Source organism: Mandrillus leucophaeus, unplaced genomic scaffold (genome assembly GCF_000951045.1).
Source record: "Mandrillus leucophaeus isolate KB7577 unplaced genomic scaffold, Mleu.le_1.0 Scaffold235, whole genome shotgun sequence".
NCBI lineage: Eukaryota > Metazoa > Chordata > Mammalia > Primates > Cercopithecidae > Mandrillus > Mandrillus leucophaeus.
The window spans coordinates 3,663,570-3,687,210 of record NW_012102421.1 but is presented as its reverse complement, the minus strand read 5'-3'; the positions used below and the strand labels follow the sequence as shown (position 1 = coordinate 3,687,210).

At 37.2% G+C, this 23,641-nt stretch overlaps 1 protein-coding gene across 1 annotated transcript in view; it reads right to left on the bottom strand.

Annotated features, from left to right (window-relative positions):
• The window catches only part of COL24A1 (collagen, type XXIV, alpha 1), a 438,816-nt gene that overhangs the window by 70,520 nt on the left and 344,655 nt on the right, over positions 1–23,641 (bottom strand). Inside the window, exons 49-50 of the mRNA XM_011982146.1 lie at positions 19,945–19,998; positions 18,696–18,803 (exon numbers count right to left, since the gene is read on the bottom strand). Of these exons, the coding sequence (XP_011837536.1) occupies positions 18,696–18,803; positions 19,945–19,998 (162 nt within the window). The remainder of the gene's footprint in view (positions 1–18,695; positions 18,804–19,944; positions 19,999–23,641) is intronic.

Here is a 23,641-nt window from a genome sequence, read left to right as displayed (position 1 = left end):
CACACAGGCAACGGTGAGCCTCCCCAATACTGTCCTTCAGTTACAGTCACATGATCTTGAAAAAACATCGAAACTGCAGAGTGAATATGCCAAGATATACACATCTAGATGTGTATAAGAGACAGACAGAGGGTAGACCATGAAGAAACACTATTCCATAAAGAGTATAAACCACCGAGCATGGTGGCTCATGCCTGTAATCTCAGCACTTTGGGAGGCTGAGGTGGGATAATTGCTTGAGTTCAGGAGTTCAAGGCTAGCCTAGGCAAGATGGTGAGACCTCATCTCTACAAAAATAAAAAACAATAAATGAGCGGAATGTGGTGGTGCATGCCTGTAGTCCCAGTTACTTGGGAGTCTGAGGTAGGAGGATCACTTGAGCCCAGGTGTTCAAGGCTGCAGTGAGCTAAGATCACACCACTATACTCCAGCCTGGGTGACAGAGAGAGATCCTGTCTCTATTAAAAAAAAAAAAAAGTATGAACTTTATCTGATTGGGAGTCATGGAAAATTCAACTAAGAAAGTTAAATCCTTTAGCAGAAATTTCATTTTGTTGCCGATACGCTGCCAAATACACTGAGCTTTGTTGCTCTGGAACAGTTCCTAATGAGTAGAAAAAGGGCCAAAACAAGCGGCGGGGTGGGGGTTGGCGGGGGAGGGAAAAAGCAGCAATCAGGATAAGCCATAACTGAATAATCAACCTCTTAATAATGAGATGACAGGATTTGCTAAATGTAGGTCTGGACAAAGAAGGTAGGTCACTTTCTCCATAATACTGTGAAGAAAAAATGTACCTTCTTAGAAAGAAAAGTTTCTTTCGTGTGACTAGCCTGTGAGAACACACAGCCCAGATGGGTGGCAGGGTGGCTGGATTTCCTAATAGAAGCTTCGATGGTGGTCCTACTACAAAGGTGCTGATGAAGTGTGTTTTTCCTCCTTATACTGGACATAATCCACAAACGGAAAATTCAGGATTTTCAATGTTCCTTTAAGACAAGAAACTCATTTTAGACAACACTTATGCTTATGTTCACCTGGCAAACTGCAAAGTCAAGATTGAAAGGCCTTGATTTGTCCTAAGTCAAGTCGTTAGTTTTATTTCTTTCCCTCTTTTCCAATGACCAGTTTTATTAGTTACAGCAATAAAAAAATAAAAAGATTGGTAAGCATTCCTTTTGGTGATAAATGGATTTATGATCTTTGCAAGGAAAAGTTGTTTTGCTTTTTCCTAAATGATTGAGGTACTATGCTTGTACAGAAGTCCAACTCGAAGAAAACAGCATGGTAGACTCATTTACTACAGATGTGCTAAGTTGACTGGCCTCAAAACACTCATTTGTACAGAAGGAAATTCACACAGGCAACGGTGAGCCTCCCCAATACTGTCCTTCAGTTACAGTCACATGATCTTGAAAAAGCATCGAAACTGCAGAGTGAATATGCCAAGAATTCTTTAATTCCTTGGCCACATTCCAAAAAAAAAAAAAAAGAAAGAAAGAAAGAAAGAAAGAAAGAAAAGAACATTGTTTAGGAAAATCAGGCAGTTGCATAATGCTAAAAATCCCAGAATAAATATTTTTCTCAGTGGAAAAACCCAGCAGTCTTTAAAGGTAAGCCAAGGAACACCATGGTGCCGTGATTAAAAAAAAAACAAAAAAAGACCAATGGAAAGATGTCCTTATCCTCAGTTGAAAATACTCCAAGGAACTTGCTAGTATTTAGAAATGGCCTTATTTCCTCTTAAGCAGTTTTTCTATTTCCACAGTAGGTTTGAGAAATACTTCTCTTAGAAATCACTTTCTCTAATGCCCAGTTAGCCATTGCCACCTTATTTCACTGAACAACAGAATGATTCCTTAAAAAACATTATAATTCTAATTCCATATAAAATATTCTACAGAGAGCAGAGACATTTATAGAAAATATTTCCATGTGCATAAATACCAACAGCATGTGTAAACCTTGGATTCACAAAGGGATCCTCAAGAGAAAATTATTTTATTTTTGTTTTGATGGATACAAAACATTTCAACACTTGACACCCTAATATTCTAAGTATGCATGTAAAATTCGTCTAACTTGTTCTGTGAAAATGCTAGAAAGTAGCAGATGATGACTTATAATCTGGTAGTTAATTGCTTGCTAATGGCAATATTAGTTACCATTCAATTTCATGGCCCTAGGAGGTATACTGCAACAGTATTTAACATTACTGTAATCCATTTATTTCTTTCAAAGTGCAATGAGCTTTCTGTACCGGTCATACATAAAGGGACAGAATCTGTTCTATGGCTTAGAATCTGTTTTTTTAAAAAATGGTTCCCAATTAGAGTAACTTAGGAAGTGGAGCTAGAATATGCAGGTTTTGTTGTCTAATTCATACTCAGATTTTCCCTTCTCTTGACTGTGTCTTCCACTTCTCCATATCTACTAGGTCCTTCTGATGAGCATTTAAATGTGGTCAGGATTCTCATATTTAAAAATAACTTTCTACTTTAAATTTATTCTCTGGTCATTGCCCTATTTTCTCCTTCAGAACCAAACTTCTCCATTGACAGTGATTTTCTCACTGTCCACTCTCTCTCCTCAAGAACTCCAATCCTATTCCTGCCCCCAACCTGACAAGATTCTTTGCTAAAGTTACTGATGACCTCTATGTGCTAAAATACATGATCATCACTTCATTTTGTTAGATCTACATATTAGTCAGAGTCCTTACTTGCAAATACCAGAAACTAATCCTGGATAATAAAGGCAGAAAAGACATTGAAAACACATTTGGCAGCTCACATAATCACAGATAAACCTGGAGAATCAGATTTGGAAAATGGGCAGAATTAAAGTGATGTCAGGAAGCCAGAATTTGAAAACTACAGCATGTACTACATCTGCTGCTGGACACTGAACACTACTACTGATGCCACCGTCATCCCTGGAAACTGGGAGCTGTTGATGTTACTGCCACTGCCACCAGAACAGACTCTCCACTGTCCCTGCCTCTGTGTATCACTAACTCCCCATTTGAAGGTGAATATAACTAACTGATCAGGCCTAGGTCAGAGCATGCATCCTTGTTTCAAGTGACAAGGAAGTAAGAAGTTGGAACTTCTGGCTACTGTAGTAAACGGTGGCCTTTCACCAAAACTCAAAAAGAGGGATTTTTAAATAAAAAAAATGGGATAAAGATGTTGAGTAGCAAAAAAACACAAAAAGGATCTACACACAAAAATCCCATAAAAACCAAAATTAATAAAACAAGTGTCCAACACAGTTTCTCGAGATTATTATATATGTTGATGACATTCTCCTTTTTGAAATATTTTCTTAAGTCTCCACGACACCACATTCATTTTTTTTCTTACCTATTATAATCACTCCCTTCAGTCTCTTTCCTCCTTTATCTGACTTTTAAATGTCAGAGTTCCTCACAGCTTGGTTCTGGACCTCCTTCCCATTGTTCGTTCAACAAAATTTGTGTTTGTTTTCTTTCATTTGTTCCCCAGATCTATTGACCACCCCTTCTCTATCTTGCAACTTGTCCTGGGAATCTGACTTTCAACTTACTGCATCGCTGGCATTCTCTTGCCCTCTGGCTTCCAGTTGGGGTTGGTCAAAGTGATGTGCCACTAGGATATTGAAAAGTGAGAGGAGAGAAAGGTAATATATTTATTTCTCCCATTTCCTTCTGTCTTTGGCATTCTATAAGTGGTTGGGTTATTCTCAGCTATAGCTCCTGTCACATGCCTCTTTTCCAGCAGTTCCTGATCTCAATTTGATTCTAGTAACATCATTTCTTCCCTTTACCATTTCAGGTCTAAGGACAGTAATGGCTTCCTACCATTGATAGTCTCTGGGTTTCCCAGAGCCCTTTGTTGACTTTTTAAACCCTGTCTACATTTCTGTAGGTAGTTTCCTCAAAATTCCAATTGAGCATTCCATCTGCTTCCTAACAGGGCTCTGACTAAGACATTATGTATATACTGATGACTCTCAAATTCATATTTGACCTCCTCCCTCAGCTCCAGCTGAGAATATTTAATTGCTGACTTAATATCGCCACTTGAATGTCATAACCTTGCCCATAAAATTTAGGCCCCCTATAGTATTTGCTTTTTCAGTGATGGGCAGACATCACAAGGTATTAAGTTGGAAACTTGTGCAAGTTAGAAATTTGGAAGTTACCCTTGATATCTCTCCCCCTCATGTCTCCCAATCAAATATCAAGTCCTACTAAAGCCACCTCCTAAATAGTACCTAAATCCATCCACTTCTTTCCATTTACACTTCACCAGTCTAGTTCAAATCATGAACACCTATAGCCTGGAGTACTGCAATAAGTAGTCTTATTAGTCTTCTGCATCTTGTCTTGTCCCCTTCCAATCCATTTACTATACTGAAGCCAGAGGGAATCCATTAAAAATGTAAAATTGGATAATGTCTCTCCTGAGCTGAAACCTCAGTGAGGTCTACTCTGTTTAGATAATGCTCAATTACCTTAATATGTCCTTCAATAGCCTCCATGATGTGGTCATTGTATACCTCAACAGCATGAAACCGTATCACTCCATACCTTGCTCACCAAACTTTAGCCATACTGGTCTTTTTTGATTCTTTAAGCACATCCTGTTCTTCCTAACTTTGTATATGCTGTTGTCTCTCCCTAGAATGTTTCTTTCCTGCTTTCTCCACCTACAATTATTATTATTACCAATTTATGAACTCCAATTATCTTTTGGTGTCATCTCTCTCCTCCTTCCCACTCATATAACATATGAATTTATATATGTAGATAAGATATTTATCTCTATATATCTATTTCACTGAGTATAATTGACATGAAGTAAATTTCAAATATATAATTTGATAAACTGGCATAATAAATAACACCTATTAAACCATCACCACTATTAAGATAATGTATCCACCACCCCTAGAAGCTTTTCCTATTCCTTTGAAAGCATTCCTTTCTACACATGCACTCCTATCTCCTGAAAACCCTTGATTTGCTTTTTATCATTACAGATCATTTTGAAATCTCTATAATTTTATGTAAGTGGAACCAAACAGCATGTATCCTTTTTTGTGTGTTTTTTTTCCCTACTCAGTAAAATTACTTTGAGATTCATTCATGTTAAAGCATGTACATAATTCTTTTTTACTGAGACTAATATTTCATTGTACACATGTACTAGAATTTATTTAGCCATTCGGTTTTTGATGGACATTTGGTTCATTCCCAGTTTTGGGCTATTACAAAGAAAGCTGCTATGGCCATTCATGTGCAAATTTTTGTGTGGATATATGCTTTCATTTCTCTTGGCTAGGAATAGAATGGCTGGGTTATATGTTAGATGTATGTTTAACATTTTTAGATACTACCAATATATAAGATAATTGGCATCTTAACAATATAGAGGCCGGGTGCAGTGGCTCATGCCTGTAATGCTAGCACCTTGGGGGGCTGAGGTTGTTGGATCATGAGGTCAGGAGTTTGACACCAGCCTGGCCAACATTGTGAAACCACATCTCTACTAAAAATTTTAGCCAGACATGGTGGCACACACCTATAGTCCCAGCTACTCAGGAGGCTGAGGCAGGAGAATTGCTTGAACTCCGGAGGTGGAGACTGCAGTGAGCTGAGATCATGACACTGCACTCCGACCTAGGTAACAGAGCAAGACTCCATCTCAAAACAAAACAAAAACAGAAACAAAAACAAAAACAATATACGGTCTTATGATCCAGAGACACAGTATATACACCATTTATTTAGGACTTCTGTAATTTACCACAGCAATGTTTTACAGTTTTCAGTATATAGGTTTGCGCTTTCTTTTGGTCAGAATTATCCCTAATATTTCACATTCTGATACTACTGTAAATAACACTGCTTTAAAATTTTCCATTTCTGATTGTTAATTGCTAGTACACAGAAATATAATTAATTTTGTATATTAATCTTATATCTTGCAACTTTGCTAAACTCAGTTTTCTGTAGATTTTGGATATTCTACTAGACAACCATGATTTCTGCAAATAAAGACAGTTTTATTTCTTCTATCCCAATCTAGACAGCTTTTATTTCTTGTTATTACACTGGCTAGAACCTCATTGAATTGGCTAGATTTTCCAGTTCATTATTGAATATGTCATACGAATATAAGGGGGTAATATATACATCCATGGGCATATAAGACATCAGAAGGTTTGCCTCACAATGACCTACACTAAAATAACTTTTGGAGAAAGCATTGAAATAATAATAGAAACAAATTCAGGAGATTCTGCAAAGAATATTGAAAGTAATGGTTATCAAATAGCTTAATTAAGTTTACTATTTAAAAAGGAGTCTAGAAATAACAGAAATAAAAGGAGAAAGTAAATGAATAAAAGCTAAAAGTAAAAAATTGAGGCAAAATACCTAAATGATGAAGGAGAGATGAAAGCTTTATAGACCAAACCTTTGTTTTTGGTCTATAAAACAAAGGGATATGAGAATATGTGAAAGTGTTTTGTTAGAGGGAAGATACAGGTAATGATATGTTAAACAAATCAATAGATTTAAATAAATACACACTTGGTTATTACGTTCAGCACAACTGCACAAGAGGAACAACAAAAGAAGCAATTTTTAAGCCAGCGAAAGAAACTTTAGTCATCCAATGGAAATTAGGAAAGAAGAAGAAATAAACCCAAAAAAGATGGTACAGGTATATTAGTCCATTTTCATGCTGCTGATAAAGACACACATGAGACTGGGCAATTTACAAAAGAAAGAGGTTTATTACAGTTCCACATGGCTGGGGAGGCCTCACAATCATGGTGGAAGGCAAGGAGGAACAAGTTACATCTTACCTGGATGGCAGCAGGCAAAAAGAGAGCTTGTGCAGGGCAACTCCTGATTTTAAAGTCATCAGATCTCATGAGACCCATTCACTATCGTGAAAACAGCATGGGAAAGACCCACCCCTATAATTCAATCATCTCCCACTGGGTACCTCCCACAACATGTGGGAAATATGGAAGCTACAAGATGAGATTTGGGTGGGAACACAGAACCAAACTATATCAACAGGGCAAAAGAAATATAGATTTCAGATGGCAAATATGCTTTTTTTTTTTTTTTTTTTTTTGAATCTTGTTTTGTCATCTAGCCTGGAGTGCAGTGGCATGATCATACTTCACTGTAGCCTCTAACTCCTGGGCTCAAGCAATCCTCCTGCTTCAGTCTCTTGAGTAGCTATAGGCACAAGCTACAATACCCAGTTAATTTTAAATTTTTTTTCTAGAGACAAGGTCTTGCTATATTGCCCAGGTTGGTGTTGAACTCCTGGCCTTAAGAGGTCCTCCTGCCTTGGTATCCCAAAGAGCTGGGGATTACAGGCATGAGCCACTGCACCTGGGTGGCAAATATTCTTAATGAAGAAATTTTAGATGTATTCCCTGTAACATCTGGAGCAGTAGAAGAGTTTCCACGATTGCTGCTATTGTTTAATATAATATTCAAGGTCACTTGCAACTTACATGGAAAGAAAAATAAATGAATTTAAGGAAAGAGATAATGTAAGGAAGGAAATAAATCTGCCATTATTTGAAAAAGCCCAATAGAATCACAACAGTAAATTATTTGAAATAAAAAATTCAGCCATATTAGACTATAACTGATACAAATCAGTAGTGCTTATTTATATCAGTAATAACTACCTAGAAAATAGAATAAAAATAAGAATATACAAAGCCTTTACTGAGTGGCAATATTACAGATTTATAAAGACAAAAAACATGGAGTTTTAGACTGTCTTTGTAGTTATGTGACTGTAGAAATTACTTAATTTCTCAGTGCCTCAATTTCTGCATCTACAAAATGAGAAATATAATTATGCCTACCTCATGGGGTTGTAAGGATTAAATTTGTTAATACATTAAAACACTTATGGTACCTGGGCATGTTCTAAGCATTGTGTGAATTTTGCCATTACTATTATGAAGAAATTCTATTAGAAAATGATAGAAATGTATATTTCCTGCTTTTATCTTAGATAACTAAAATGATAAGATACAAATTTTCTCCAAATAAATCTATAAATTCAAGACTAATCTAATAACAATTCAAGCTTTTGCTTTATTTTTAGAGAAACTCAACAAACTGAATCTCAAATTGTGTGGAGGAATAAAAGTCTGTAACTAGCCAATCAACCTTAAGAAAAGAATTTAAATAAGGGAGACGTGCCAACTACATACAAGAACATACTACAGAGTCATAGTAATAAGAATAGTGTGATGACACAAATAGATCAGAGGTCAGCCAATGTTTTCTGTAAAAGGTCCAGACAGTAACTCTGTTAGACTTTGCAGGCCATATGGTCTCTATGTGAACTGTTCAATTCTGCTCTTGTAGTGCAAAAGCAGCCATATGTAAATAAATTACTGTGGCTGTGTTCCAATAAATTAATCTATGAATACCAAAATTCAAATTTCATATGTTTTTCACAAAACATTTTTCTTATTTCTATTTTCTACCACTGAAAAAATGTAAAAACCATTTTTAGCTCATGGGCCGTACAAAAACAGGCTGATTTGTTCACCAAATGTGGTGTGCTAATACTGGAATGGACTGCTGATATTGACTCATGCATAAATGAGAACTTTTAAACAAGTTGACTGGATTTTATCTGTTTGCCTTTTGAGATCCAATCTCCACCCTGCTCTACGACCCAGCAGGCTCCTCTACTCTAGCTGTCGGCCAGTGCCTTACCAAAGGGGTACTAACAGGAATGAAGTCCCCTGTAGTCACAAGGCAGATATGACTGAGGACCCAACCCACTGTAAGGCTTGCAGAATTTGCATATTAATACATCTTCAACTAGCCAGATTCTATGCTAAGATAAGAGCACTGGTGGAGAAAGAGAAGAACCCCAGGATAAGAAATGGGGACATTTGAACAGACACGGGCAAGACTAAGAACTCTGAACCTCTAATCCCATTCAACCTTCCCGGCTTGTGGAGACAGTCCCTACTCAAGTGCCTGGGAACACCATTAATAGTCCAATAGATTGGCAATTTGAAGACTGGACTCAATTGTGGCCTATACTCAATGAGGCTGAAATGCTACAACTTCCCTCATAATAGAAAGGGGTTCAAAGGCCCAGGAAGATGAAAATGTGGAGATGACTCTATTATTGCAATTGAATCAGCTACCCTCTAACCACAGCCCCTGGAAGGGCTCAAAGAACATTCTTTACCACAGAGTTAAGAAATATCATTGGAATTAGGTTCTCTGATATAAATGGGAACACTGGAATCCTTGAGTGGTAGAATCCAGGTCACAGTGCTTTGCTATCAGAGAAAACATAGGAGCAATTACCACAATAAGTTACAAGGATGGAGTGGAATCAGACTCTTTTGACTTGCACAGATCTGTGGTGATGGTTAATTGAACATAGGAGCCATAAGAATTGAATATATCACAGCATACTAGAATATATTAACACACAGGTGGAAAAATTGTAGGTCTTATAGATATGAATCTTACTTAAGCCCTTGTGCCTGGGATTCATGTACTCTCACTCAGTTCTCAGACTCAAGCCAGTTCCTAGATCAGAATCCCTTGATTGAGAAGGAGGTAGGTTCTCTTTAAGAAAAAAACACTGCAATGTGGTCAGTGGTGTATACTACGACTCCTCCCCTAAGTATTCTTGAGAGAGACCTATGGTCATTTACTAGGTGAGTGAACACTGGGAAAAGACAAATTCCAAGTCTTTCTAGATCTGTTAAGATACGAGCTATAACCTGATGATAATCCCTGGAAATAAACACTGTGGTCAGAGTGGAAGCTTACGAGGACCAAGTGATAAATGGAGTTTTGATCCAATTCCTTTTCCAAGTGGGCCCAGTAAAGACTGTGAGCTCAGTTTTTTTTTCTCCCCTGCAATCTCAGAGCATAGTTAAACTTCCTAACTATAAAGGCTACTACTATGGTAAGATGGGAAGACACAAATGAATGTTCCTACAACTATCCCTTCCTGTCCCCTCCTCACCAATAATAAATCTAATGTAATAACACAACCTTGTGAAAAACTGTACATATTACTCCGATCCCTGCGGAAAATTGTACATATTATTGCCATAAAGGCCTGAAAGATACAGGGGTAGTGATTCCTACTATATTCCATATCCATTTTACTCATGTGTTTGGCTAGAGCAAACAATAGATAAACCTGAAGAAACTGGTAGTGTATTACAAAGTTAATGGGTTGGGGGATGATGCCAATTACAGCTGCAGGTTCTGATATGGTATCTTTACTAAACCATATAGCCACTGGCAACAGCAGCTACTGACCTAGCAAAAATATTTCCTATTCACATTCTTATCAGTAAAGATAATCAGAAGCAGTTTTCTTGCCTTCATGTGGCAGGAAAAGCAGTATCCCTTCCCTGTCTTACCTCAGTGCTATGCCAACTCAATTTGCTTCTCTATCATAAAACAGACTGAGCAGATACCTTTATAGTCTGGATATCTCAAAAAATATCATTCAGATCCATTAAACTGGACTTGGAGAGTAGAAATGAACAAGCACCCTAAAGGTGTACCAGAGGATAGAATTTAAAAGTTCAGGGGCTTGATAAATGTGTGTAATCACCTGATGGGTTCTTCCTGCCTGTTGCACAGACAAAAATAAATTCACTGAGACTGCAGCATTGCAGTAGAGTTTAATTGATGCAAGGCTGGCCCACATGGGAGAATTGGAGTTATCATTCAAATCGGTCTCCCTGAAGGCTTAAAGGCTAGGGTTTTTACGGACAATTTGGTGGGCAGGCAGCTAGGGAATGAGTGCTGCTGATTGGCTGGGGATGAAATCACAGGGGCGTGGAAAACTGTCCTTGTGTGCTGAGTCTCCCTCTGGATGGGGCCACAGGATCAGCTGAGTCATGATTCATGAGTCTGGTGGAGTCAGTCAGAAAGATAGCTCAAAAATCCAATATTATGTTCTACAATAGTGATATTATCTATAGAAGCAATAGGGGAAGTCACAAATCTTGTGACTTCTGGCCATATAACTCCTGAGCAGTAGGGATTATAGAAACTACACCTATCTTGTAATCTCTGGCCACATGACTCCTGAGCAGCAAGGAATTAGGAAAACTAAACCTACATCTTAGTAGAGTTCAGGTCTCTCCCATAACTCTATTCTTGTGGGCTTTAATTAGTCTTACAAGGCAGTTTTCATTCCCCGAGCAAGGAAGGGGTTAATTTTAAGGTGGGACTATTGTCATTCTTGCTTTCAAGTTAAACTATAAACTAAATTATTCCCAAAGTTAGCTTGGTCTTTGCCCAGGAATCATCAAGGACAGCTTGGAGGTCAGAAGCAAGATGGAGTCAATTATGTCAGATTTCTCCGACTGTCATAATTTTGTAAAGGCAGTTTCATGGGTGAAGTTCCAGGAATAATGCTTTGGGGGCACATCAGGATACCTCTGCCAAAGTAGAGATAAATTGTTGTACTTTGCACTGACTGACCATCACAATAAAAGGGGTACAGTTCTGGTGAGCCTCTGTGGACTTTGGAGTCAACTTATATCCGATTTGGGTGTTCTGCTCCAATCCATTTTCTTAGTAACTTGTAAGGTTGCTGTTTTTTTTTTTTTTTAATTGTGGAGATGGCTATATATCTATATATACACACACACACATACACACACACACACACACACACACATATAAATAAAATCATTTTAACCATTTTTAAGTATGCACTTCAGTGGCATTAGTACATTTACATTATTGTACAACTGTCATTACCATTTATCTACAGAACTTTTATCTTCTTTAGCTGAAACTCTGTACCCATTGAACAATAACTCTCCATTACCCCCTTCTACCAAACCCTGGCAGCCCCATTCTTCTTTCTGTCTCTCTGAATTTGATTATTCTAGGTGACGTAGGAGGTCAGCAGCACTTGTTTTCCAAGCACTGGCTATGACTCTGCTGATCAAAACAGGATCTGGTTAAAATAGGGTGTAGTAAAGAAACTAACCAAATGCAGCTAAAACCAAAATAGTGAAAAAAGTGACCTCTAGTTGCTGTCAGTGCTCATTATACACTAAGTACAACATATTAGCATGCTAAAAGACACTCCCATTAGCACCATGACTGTTTAAAAATGTCATGGCAATGCTTGGAAGTTACCCTATATGGTTTAAGAGGGGAGGGGAACCCTTCCTTGGTTCTGGGAATGCCCCATCCCTTTTCTAGAAAATTCACAAATAACCTGCCCCTTATTTAGCATATAATTAAGTAGTAGCTATAAATACAGCTAGCCAGCAATCTATTAGGGCTACTCTGCCTATGGGGTGGCCTTGCTCTATCTATGGAGCAGCCATTTTCCTATACTCTGTTGCTCTGATAAACTTGCTTTGTGATATAGTTTGGATATTTGGCCCTGCCCAAATCCTTGAATTGTAATCCCCAATGCAGGAGATGGGGGCTTGGGGAGTTGTTTGGATCATGGGGGTGAATCCCTCATGGCTTGGTGCTGTCTTTATGATAGTGAGTTCTCACAAGACGTAGTTATTTAAAAGTACATGGCAACACTCCCTCCACTCTCACTCTTTCTCTCTCTTGCTTGTTACTGCTTTCGCCATGGGATGTGTCTGTCCCCACGTCACCTTCTAGCCTCCTTAAAAGCTGAATAGATTCCAGCACCATGCTTCTTGTAAAGCCTGAAGAACTGTAAGCCAATTAAACCTCTGTCCTTTATAAATCACCCAGTCCCAGGTATTTCTTTATAGCAGTGCAAGAACAACCTAATACTCTTTGCCTTCACTTTACTCTGTCAGCTCCCTCCTGAATTATTTCCTGTCTTCCTGGAAGAAAAAAACACTCCCTGGCTGAGCCACAGTTTTGGGGTTTGCCAGCATCACAGGTCTTTCATATAAATGAGATCACAATATTCATCCTATTGTGTCTGGTTTGTTTCATTTAGTATAATGTCCTTCAAGTCTCATCCATGTTATAGCGTGTCAGACTTCCATTCCTTTTTAAGGCTGAAAAATATTCCATTGTATGCCACATTTTGTTTATTCATTCAATCACTGATAGACATTTGGGTTGTTTCTACTATTATGCATAATGCTGCTATGAACATTGGTGTAAAAATACCTTCAATGATGAATATGTTAATTTGCTTCACTCTAGTAATCTTTTTACTATCTATATGTATCCCATAACTTCTTACTGTACATCTTAAATTTATACAATAAAATTTATTTAAAAAAATCTTTTACATTCCTGCTTTCAGTTCTTTTGCATATATACCCAGAAGTGGACTTGCTGGGTTATATGGTAATTCAGTGTTTAATTTTCTGAGGAACTACCATACTGGTTTGTGTCATACATACATTCATACAGTATTGTGTCATTTTACATTCCCAACAGCAATGTGCTTGTGTTCTAATTTCTCCACCATCTTGAAAACACTTATTTTCTGCTTTTGTTTATGTTTGTTTTATAATAGCATCCTAACATGTGTGATGTGATAGCTCATTTTGTTTTTGATTTACATTTCCCTAATGGTAGTGATGTTATACATCTTTCCATGGGATTACTGGTCATTTGTAAATCTTCTTTGGAGAAATGTCTATTCAAGTATTTTTCCAGGTTGCCAGTTTTGAGTGAACCCTGAAGTCAGAAAAGGCTCTGCAGTAGATTCAGGATGTAAGTTACAATGCTATTAATATTTGGACCTCATGACTGATAAACTCTAATTATATCAGAAGGCTCTGTAGCTGGTAGAGATGCCATATGGGCCCTTTGGTAATCTCCCATAAGAGAAACCCTGCTTATATCCGTAAGATTTTGGAGACAGGCCATGCCCTCTCTGTCAAATGCAATTTACCATTTGGAATACAGCTATGAGCTTGCTCTGATTGAAACTGAATGACTGAACCTGGAATGTCAAATGGCTATGCTCTCTGTTCTATGTTTTTCCCATTATGAACTGGGTAATAATTGAATCCACTGAACCATGAAATTGAATGTATACCCTAACATACTACTCTTAAATCAAAATGGCATGTATTGAAACTGGGCCCTAGCAGGTCTAGAAAGCACAGAAAAATGTGTAAGCAGGCAATTCAGATTTCCATGACACCTGTTCCCATTGCTTTGACATTGCTCCTTCAACTTTCCTTTACCAGTTATTTCCTTTACCAGTTACTAGACAATTCCCTTTACCAGTTAATGAAGGAGGAAAAACCTCAGGCCTGATTTTTGGATAGATCTGCATTGATTGTCAACATCAGCCCGAAGTGTACAGCTTCAGGCTGCATTAGAGCTTGAAAGATGTTAGTAAGGTGAACTCTTTCCAGTAGGTAGAACTTGAGGCAATACATATAGTTAGAAGGAGAGATGGCTTGAGATATGGATCTACACTAATTCAGAGAGCACTGCCTAAGAGTTTGGCGAGCTGGTCAGGCACTTGGAAATAATGGGTTTGAAAGGCTAATGATAAGAAGGTCCGAGGAAGATAAATTTAGATGAACCTTTCAAAATGGAATCAGTGTAGAGTTAATTATATTCCATGTAGATACTTAACAGAGAGCATCCTCTATAGAGTAGGTTCTCAATAGTCAGGTAAAGAAGATGGACCTTTACTGGATATCAGTCAACATTTTTCCATACTAATCATGGTGGTTGCTCAATGGGCCCACTGGCACAAATCCAACAATGTGGACTTTTCTTCACCAAGGTTGATCTGGCTACCACCCCTGGTGACTGCCAAACCTGCCAAAGTAGAGGCCAACACTGAGCTCCCAACAGGGCAATGCTCCCTGGGAGATGAGTTGGAGCTATAATAGATGCAATTGTTCTCACAGGGGTAGACACATATTCCAGACATAGATTTGCTTTTTTTTTTTTTTTTTTTTTGAGACAGAGCCTTGCTCTGTCGCCCAGGCTGGAGTGCAGTGGCCGGATCTCAGCTCACTGCAAGCTCTGCCTCCCGGGTTTACGCCATTCTCCTGCCTCAGCCTCCCGAGTAGCTGGGACTACAGGGGCCCGCCACCTCGGCCGGCTAGTTTTTTGTATTTTTTTAGTAGAGACGGGGTTTCACCGTGTTAGCCAGGATGGTCTCGATCTCTTGACCTCGTGATCCGCCCATCTTGGCCTCCCAAAGTGCTGGGATTACAGGCTTGAGCCACCGCGCCTGGCCATAGATTTGCTATTCTACCAAAAGTTCTTCTTGCAGTTGAAATGCAGTTGATACACAGCACGAATTATACATCAGAAGAGAGAGAGAGCCGATATACCTATAGCAATATGAATGTATCTTTAAGTCCCAGTGCTAAGTGAAAAAAAAGATGCAGAATGGCCTAATATCATTTCCATAATTAAAGATATGCATAAAAACCAGTAGTATATTTTTGGAAGAACACATAAAGATAAAAATACACTTTAAAAATTATAAAATAGTGGACTATTTTAAGGAGAGGGGAATGAGAATGGGGATAAAAAGAAGTCAGCCTAAGAGTAGGTCCATGAAAAAACTGAAGGATAATATGCATAAATTCATTAATATGATTATCCCAACAACTCTGTACCTAAGGTGAAAGACAAAGAGAGAGAGTGGAAAACCTTAAAAAAAATAAATAAATAAAACAAAAGAAGCCAAAGTTGAAAGACTTTTTTTTTTTTTTTGCCTCCTTTGGCATCCAGGACTCTGGCAGGTGACTTAGGTCAAATTACTAGACAATCTCATTCAGGTCTTTGAATCTTGAAAAAGTGGCATGAAGATGCATGACAGTTTAGAAATTATTCATAACGCAGTAGCATTGGCACTGAGAGTCCAATGGTGGCCAAGTTGACTGGTGCCAATGTCATTGGTGGCATCCTAACTAGACTACTCCTTGCTTGGGGTGTTCTGTTGCAAGAAATCCTTAATTTCAGACTGTTTTCTGACCCTAGATTTCAAGCTTTTTAGCTGATTCTGTACGCAACCCAGTCTCTATCTTATAATTTGTTTTCTGCTTAGGTTAGCCAGAGAAGATTTTTCTTTAAAACCAGTCAGACTTGGTGGTATCCCAAAGTCCTAATTGGGTTCTAGAATGCAAACAGCTTCATCATCTGGCCTTAAGACCCCTTCATTCTTGTGCATTCTAGATAAAGCCAGTGTTTCGATTACAGGCATGAGCCTTTGCCGACACAGCAGATAAAACTAGCATGACAGATTCTAGGAATAAGGTTTAGAGTGGCATTGAATGGAATGAACATTTTATTTGTGTTAACTCAGTATTTTTTGTATTGGCTTTCTCTTAGCCATTAAATTACTGTCCTTTAAATTTTACCTCAATATTGAAGAAAAATGTAGAGTTGTTAGAAAACATCTATTTTCTTGCTAGAAACAAGCAACAGATAATCAGTGCCACATTGCAATTTTCCTAAATAAAAACGTCATATATTGAAACTGGGCCCTAGCAGATCCAGAAAGCACAGACAAAATGTATAAGCAGCAATTCAGATTTCCATAATATCTGATCTCAAGAGAAAATTATCCATAATTTTATAATCCATATCAATGTTTTCATTCCAGGAAATTTTCTGTCCTTCCTGAGGGATCTCTAGGTATTACATGTTGCTAGAAAGAAGTTGTTTGTCATAATGAACCATTAAATGACCTGAGTAAAAAGTAATTAATGACTTTGAGGTGTCACTAATGTCCTGATGAGTATCTCACAAGCTGGACATCTGAAATTTTTCTTAAACCCATATGTAGGATACTGATTTCTATTATCCACATAGGGAACTAATATCTGGATTAGTCGTATTTTAGCCTGAGAACAAATGACTTCCTGGTCCTATTAATTAGTAAGGTTAATTACTACCAATTTATTATCAAATAAATTTATTTGCTATTACGAGTACTTTTACAACTCACTGTTTAGCCTTATAAACTACTGGGCCCATCCACCCCACCTCCATGATTATACTTGTGTATAGCAGCAACAAATAGGACATATTTTCACATGTGGTTTTCCTTGTTTGAATTCTCAAAAATCTTATTCAAAGTAATAGGAAGAGATTCACTACAATATTTCCCAGTAAAATTTAATCCACAAAAATACAGACTCTCAAACCAATTCAAAGGGTTTTACTATTGTAGTTTTAACATTTCACAGTCTCATTATAAGACTATCACATGGTGAGTATGGAGATTAGCATGAAGACAGAGACCCAGTGTATGAGCTCCCTATAAGACTGGGATTTCAAATGAATCTCTTTTAACCAGACTGATACTACTAGCAAAAGTTTATACAATACTTATTTTAATTAAAAACTTCAACCTGACTGTTCAAGTTTTCTAGGCCATAACCTGTTTCTTCCAAAACAAATAGAAACCATGTTAAGACTTCTTAACAGTATTCATATTTTCAGAGAATCTGACTAGATATTTATTAATGAAATAATTTTACTGGTTAAGTCATCATTTCATTTTTTTTTAAACAAATGAGAATTCATTGTAGTGAAAAAGAATATTAATTTGCATTTAAGTTTAGGCATAGCACCATACTAGATTTGAATAAACAACAGAATTGACTTATTACCTAAGAAAAGAACAACAAATCAATAGGTAACCATATCCAAATAGCAGAAATTTAAAAGGGTAAGTTTTACTGTATTCTTAAAAGTATGTGGTTAATTTTTCTAATTCTTCTAATGTTTAAAGTAAAAACAACCTGGGGCAAAAATGTCTCAATTAGGATGACATTAGGGAAGGAAAGCGGGAAAATGGCTAAGCCAAGACAAAAATATGATTTTTAAATTTCAAATTAAATTTTAAATTCAAATAAATGAGATAGAAATCTGCATAAAAATAAAAGTGAATCTACATGATTGCATTACTTTTTTTTCCCAAAATAATCATGGTGGTTGCTCAATGAGTCCACTGGCACAAATCCAACAATGTGGACTTTTCTTCACCAAGGCTGATTTGGCTGCCACCCCTGGTGACTGCTAAACTTGCTAAAAGTAGATGCTGACACTGAGCTCCCAACACAGCAATGCTCCTTAAGGGATCAGTTCAAACTAGCTGTGATTGTCCTCACAGGGGTAGACACATATTCTAGACATGGGTTTGCTATTCTACCAAAAGTTCTTCTGGTAGTTGAAATGCAGTTAATATACAGCATGAAGAATTATGCATCAGAAGACAGATAGCTGATGGACCTATTGCAATGAATGAATTAGATGAACACGGAGAAAATATTCACACAATTCTTGTAAAATACTGAGGCTATAAAAGTAAAGGGAAAATTATTTTTCACAGAACCTACCTTGAGTTACTGCCAAGACCTAAATGTTCCAAAGGTGGCTTAAAACATTTGATGAACTCAAAGTACAGCCAGGTTGTGTAGTCCTTAAGTTTTTGCTTCTTTATAATTCTTCTTTAACAGCTTTTATATTTTTAAAATGGCATGAATTATTAACACTATGAGTTACTAGATATAAAATACTGAAGAGAATGTACCTGTTGACAGTTCCTGGAAATCCTAAATACAACTGCATAATAGCTATTAGAGAAATGAATTGGCTTAATCTGAGCCAATGCCAAAGCTAAAATAGATAGCCAAAATATCTATGGTCTAGCAAGGAGACACATGCATAAGAAATAATGAGCAAAGAGATACCCATACTACTCACAGGAAGTCCCTGTTTTCCTGGTGGCCCAACTTTTCCAGGGTTTCCCGAAATGCCATCTGCTCCATGGTATCCTTGTATGCCTTTTGGTCCAGGTAGGCCTTGAAGTCCCTTGATAATTAAAAATTATTTGGATGAAAAGATGCTGAAAAGATGTTAAGATGACAAATACTTTTTTATTTATTGAGTTGGAGAAGTTTACATTTTAATATTCTGTTCTAGGACAAATTTTCCTGTTTCCTGGATTCCTTAATGATTTAATATTTGGATTCAACAGATAACTTTAAAAGTTTAAAAGCCTTTAAAAGTTCCCCAAACAAAAATGCCAAGCTAATCAACAATTTACTGTGTAACTTTTTGGGCCTTAGTGTAATTCTCTGGTGTTTCTTATTGTGTCAACCAATATTTTATATAATTGTGGAGAAAAGATCAGCTATATGCACCTGTCATCTTAGGACAGAGGCTATCATTTCCCATCTGCCAAACCTTATATTGTGTTATTTTCCCGAGAAATAAATTATGGCTAATTAGTTGCCACTTTGAATCAGATAATTGTATGACTGAAGCAAGGTCTGAACATTTTGTTTCTACCCTTGGGCAACTGAATTTCATATTCAAGGATCTCTGATCTGAATGTGCTTATAATTTACATTCATTTTCTCTATTTTTTTTCAAGCCAATACAGGTCACCCAAAGCAGGCATCTAATCCTTGGCTAGGGGACACCAGTAGAAGTCTTTGCTGAAGAGCCAGTCAACACTTATCTGCCTGGCTAGGAGAGAAAACTGATGGTGAGGTAAAAGTTAATCTTTGTCTGTGATAAAAAGATTATTATTTTTCTAAGACTTTTTATTTGTCTAGAGAATGAGAGGCTGAGTCCTCTAATTAAAATCTACCTCATACCATTTTAATTATGCTTGAAGATCTCTGGTCTTTGTCACCATTCATTTCATTATGATTTTAAGTTCCGTTTCTCAGTGGTTCACCGTCAGAAGCATGAGTCCACCGGGAGGGCTTCATAACACAGGAAAATAGCATCCTTCAACTGAAGGGACTTATATTTAAACAGCAAGCTTGGTTTCGAGTTAATGGTCATATTTGTTCCCTCTGTGTTCCAGCATGGGTTTAAATTGTTTTTAAGACAATCTGATTTATCCAACATGATGACATAATTGGCCCCTAACTTTTCTGCTTGCTAAAGTTGCCAGTTCTATTTAGAAAAGCAAGAAAGATGAAAGAGGCCTGTTACTTACAGGAATCCCAGCTTTCCCAGAAGGACCAGGAGCTCCTTTTTTCCCCTTATGACCCTAAAAATGGAAAGCACAGTTGTCAATTGACTGTACTAAACTTACTTAAACTGAAGCCATAGAAAAGAACACTGAGATCTGGATGCTGCAGCAAGAACTAGCACGAACTAGTCGTATATCATTGAGATTGCCATTTAATTTTCCTGGGAGTCAGCTGCTTCATCTGAAAATGAGAACCTTTGACAAGATCATCTAGCAATTTCCTTGTAGCTCTAAATTATATGATTTAAGAATTTAAATTGTACTTCTAAAAGGGACCTGAATACATTATTTAATCAATGTCCCTACTTTCAGGAAGGGCCTTGATCTCCTTTTGAAAATGCTACATATTTACTTAAACATTTAGTATCAGTAAACGTTATCAGTAAACATTTACTGAGTATCATGTATCAGGGACTCTGTCACGTGCTTGGAAGGCAAAGGCAAAGTTCCTCCTTGCAAGACACTTACGATGTGGTAAGAGGAACATGAACTGATAGCCTAAAATGAGCTTCTCTGGAAGAACAGAGAAGAGCATGCTTGTGATTCAAGGAAAAGATATTTATTTCCCACGGAACTGTTTGCTTTTCCATGTGTGAGATGTTTTAAATCACAATTGATTCAGCAGTAATGGGTCTGCCAGGATAGTTAGGAACATTGCTCTTACAAATCACGCCATTGTTCTGATGACATTCTGAAAGTATTTAAAGAAGAAAATGTGGAAAAGAGTGACTTGGTTCACAAATAAGAAAAAGAATCATGTTGTCATTACCAGACACATTTCTCAGAAATCATCATCAGTTCTCACAAACAGGATAATCCCACTAAAATGGGATGTTAAATCATTCAATTTTGAAGACAAATTGTGCTAAAGATTCAGTTTAACAATAACAACAGAGAAACAACTTCAAAAGATGTTACTTTTTTTGACAACGAGCTTAAAGACTTTATGAAGAAATAGTATGTTTTCACAGAGAAAAAGAGCATCTTCTCTAAGAGATAAAAATCCAACTTTTGCAGGATTTGATAATGGGGAGACACAAGGATCATGGGTTGTACTTCCAACTTTGAAAACTATTGTACTTGTCTTAGAAGTCACTAATGCAAAATGTTTCTGAAGATGAGAAAACCAGAAAATGGGATAGTTGGTGACCTGGGTTTAATTAAAGTATATACATTTCTAGCGCATATGATCCCTATAAGTAAAATATGCTTTTCCTAACCCAATAAAAAAGCAAAATAAACAAAGACTATTTTAAATAGTGGAAAAAAGTTGTGATTTCAGTCATCTTGAATAATACTTATTAAATAGCATATGAACCATAATATGCAATTATGTTAATCAGTGTGTTTTTTCCTTTACAGTATTTCTTTTTATGCAACGAGATATATCTGTTCTATACTTTTGATTTGTCAAAACAGACTTTTCCTTGGCTTTTGAATTTCAAAATAGTCCGACGAAACTCATGGTGGGGGTAACAGTTGGAAAAAAACATATTTTCAGTTTCAAAATCATGTTTTTTCAACACAAAAGCCTGACTCTTCAATATTAAAAGTCTATTTTTGAGTTAAAAACCAACGTTTGTTATAAAGGACTCAAATTATAAAATTTATGCTATAAAGAACATATTTAAAATAATAATAATAATAATAATAATAATAATGTAACAGAGAGTTTTTCCCATGAAAGGGGATAAGGATCCTCAAGTCAGGGAAAGGGAAAAGAAGAAGCAAAAGAGAAACAGGACTGTTAGACACTGACAGCAGTCTCTGAAAAGAGTCCCTTGCCCCTCATCCTGCCCTTGAGTCTTTTTCTTTCTCTTTTTTTTTTTTTTTTTTGAGACACCCAGGCTGGAGTGCAGTGGCTCGATCTCAGCTCATGGCAACCTCCACCTCCCAGGTTCAAGTGATTCTCCTGCCTCAGCCTCCCAAGTAGCTGGGATCACAGGCATGCACCACCACACCCAGCTAATCTTTCTATTTTTAGTAGAGACGGAGTTTCACCTTGTTGGCCAGGCTGGTCTCGAACTCCTAACCTCAGGTGATCTGCCTGCCTCGGCTTCCCAAAGTGCTGGAATTACAGGCACGAGCCACCGTGCCTGGCCTGACCTTGAGTCTTTCTTAGGGTAGATAGAAACACTAATGCTTCCAGACAAGTTTGGGGATCTGGGCACAAAGATGATACCTAGGGAGACCAACGTCCTCATTGAGAAGTCTACATAAAGTATATAGAGTAAAAGTCTCTGCCTGAGATGTCTAGGACAGTGGGATTAAGAATGTTTTTCTGAGTCCTCCAAGTACCCTGTATGGTGTGGGGAGCAGATAATGTTATTTATATGTGGCCAAGAACAGAAGAAGATGGCCCTGAGAGGCCTGAGGAGGTCTTGGACCTGAGATGAACAAATAACTGCACATGCCAGCATAGGTCAAAGTACTTCTGGCAGGAGGGCCAAGGTAGATGCCAACATGGTGAGATGATAGCAACTGTGGGCCAAAAGGGATGATGTGCATTTCAGGGGACACTAGTGTGAACAGATGATGACTGAAGACTAAACATATTTTCCACTCGCCTTCCCTACCATCTGTAACTCTAAATTTGAGAAGAGAGTGAGTGGGGAAAACTCTAAATCAAATGTAGGATATTTGAGTGAATGGAGTTAAGGGCAGTTGATGGATTAGATTTACAGTACATATAAAACTGTACTTTCTTTTTGCCTGGCCAGCATTGAAAAATATGTATAGTGGCCCATTTGAAATCAGATCCATTTTAAAAGACTTCTGTTCATTGGGACTGTGCTGGCTCACAGAATACTAGAGAACGTAGTCTAATTATTTTGATGAGGGAAATATTTTTTAATATGCAACGTTAACACAAACTCTTGTTTTTTGTTTGTTTGTTTAAATGAGGCTGAAGGACAGTTATCTAGATACTTCACTAGTTCTAACACTCTTTAAGAAGGTAGCTTTATAAAGCAAAAATAGATTTAGAGAGTTAAGCAAAAATTATTCTCTCTTTTTTAACCAAGAAATTTCAATTCATTGAAATCTGGAATTTTGTTTTGGGAGAACAAAGATTTTGGCTTGAGTCTTGGTCTTTGAGAGTCATTATAGGACAGTTAACTCACATTCGCATTACAAAAGTTTTAAAAAATGGTTTTGCAATTGGTTTTGACTTGCTCTAAATTTTTCTTTATAGCTGCCCACAGTCTTATGCCCAATGAATGAATTGGTTGGTTAGGTTAAATTAATCATATTTTACTTAATTTTTAAAAGATTACAAGTAATAGGCTTCTGCATAATAACAGGAGCTAGGAAATAATGTTTCTAGTGTTGCTTCTGTTGCTAATTAGTTCTGTGATTTTAGGTAACTCATAATCTCTCTGAGATTTTAATTTCTTCATCTGAAAATTGAGAGGGTTATCCAGATAATTTTAAAGGACCATTTCCAAATCTAAAAAATAAATTTAAAGCTTTGCAAAAACAAGATGACAGCAATTGGACAGGACCCATCTGGCCACTGAAGGTATCCCTAGTGAATAATACACAGTCATTATTCTTGTAGCAATTAATACTATTTTAAATTCTAAGAGGCTTTTAAATGTGCCCTTGGGTTGTATGCCAGCATTACCCAAAGTAGGAAAGAACTAGCTCTCCTGGATTATAC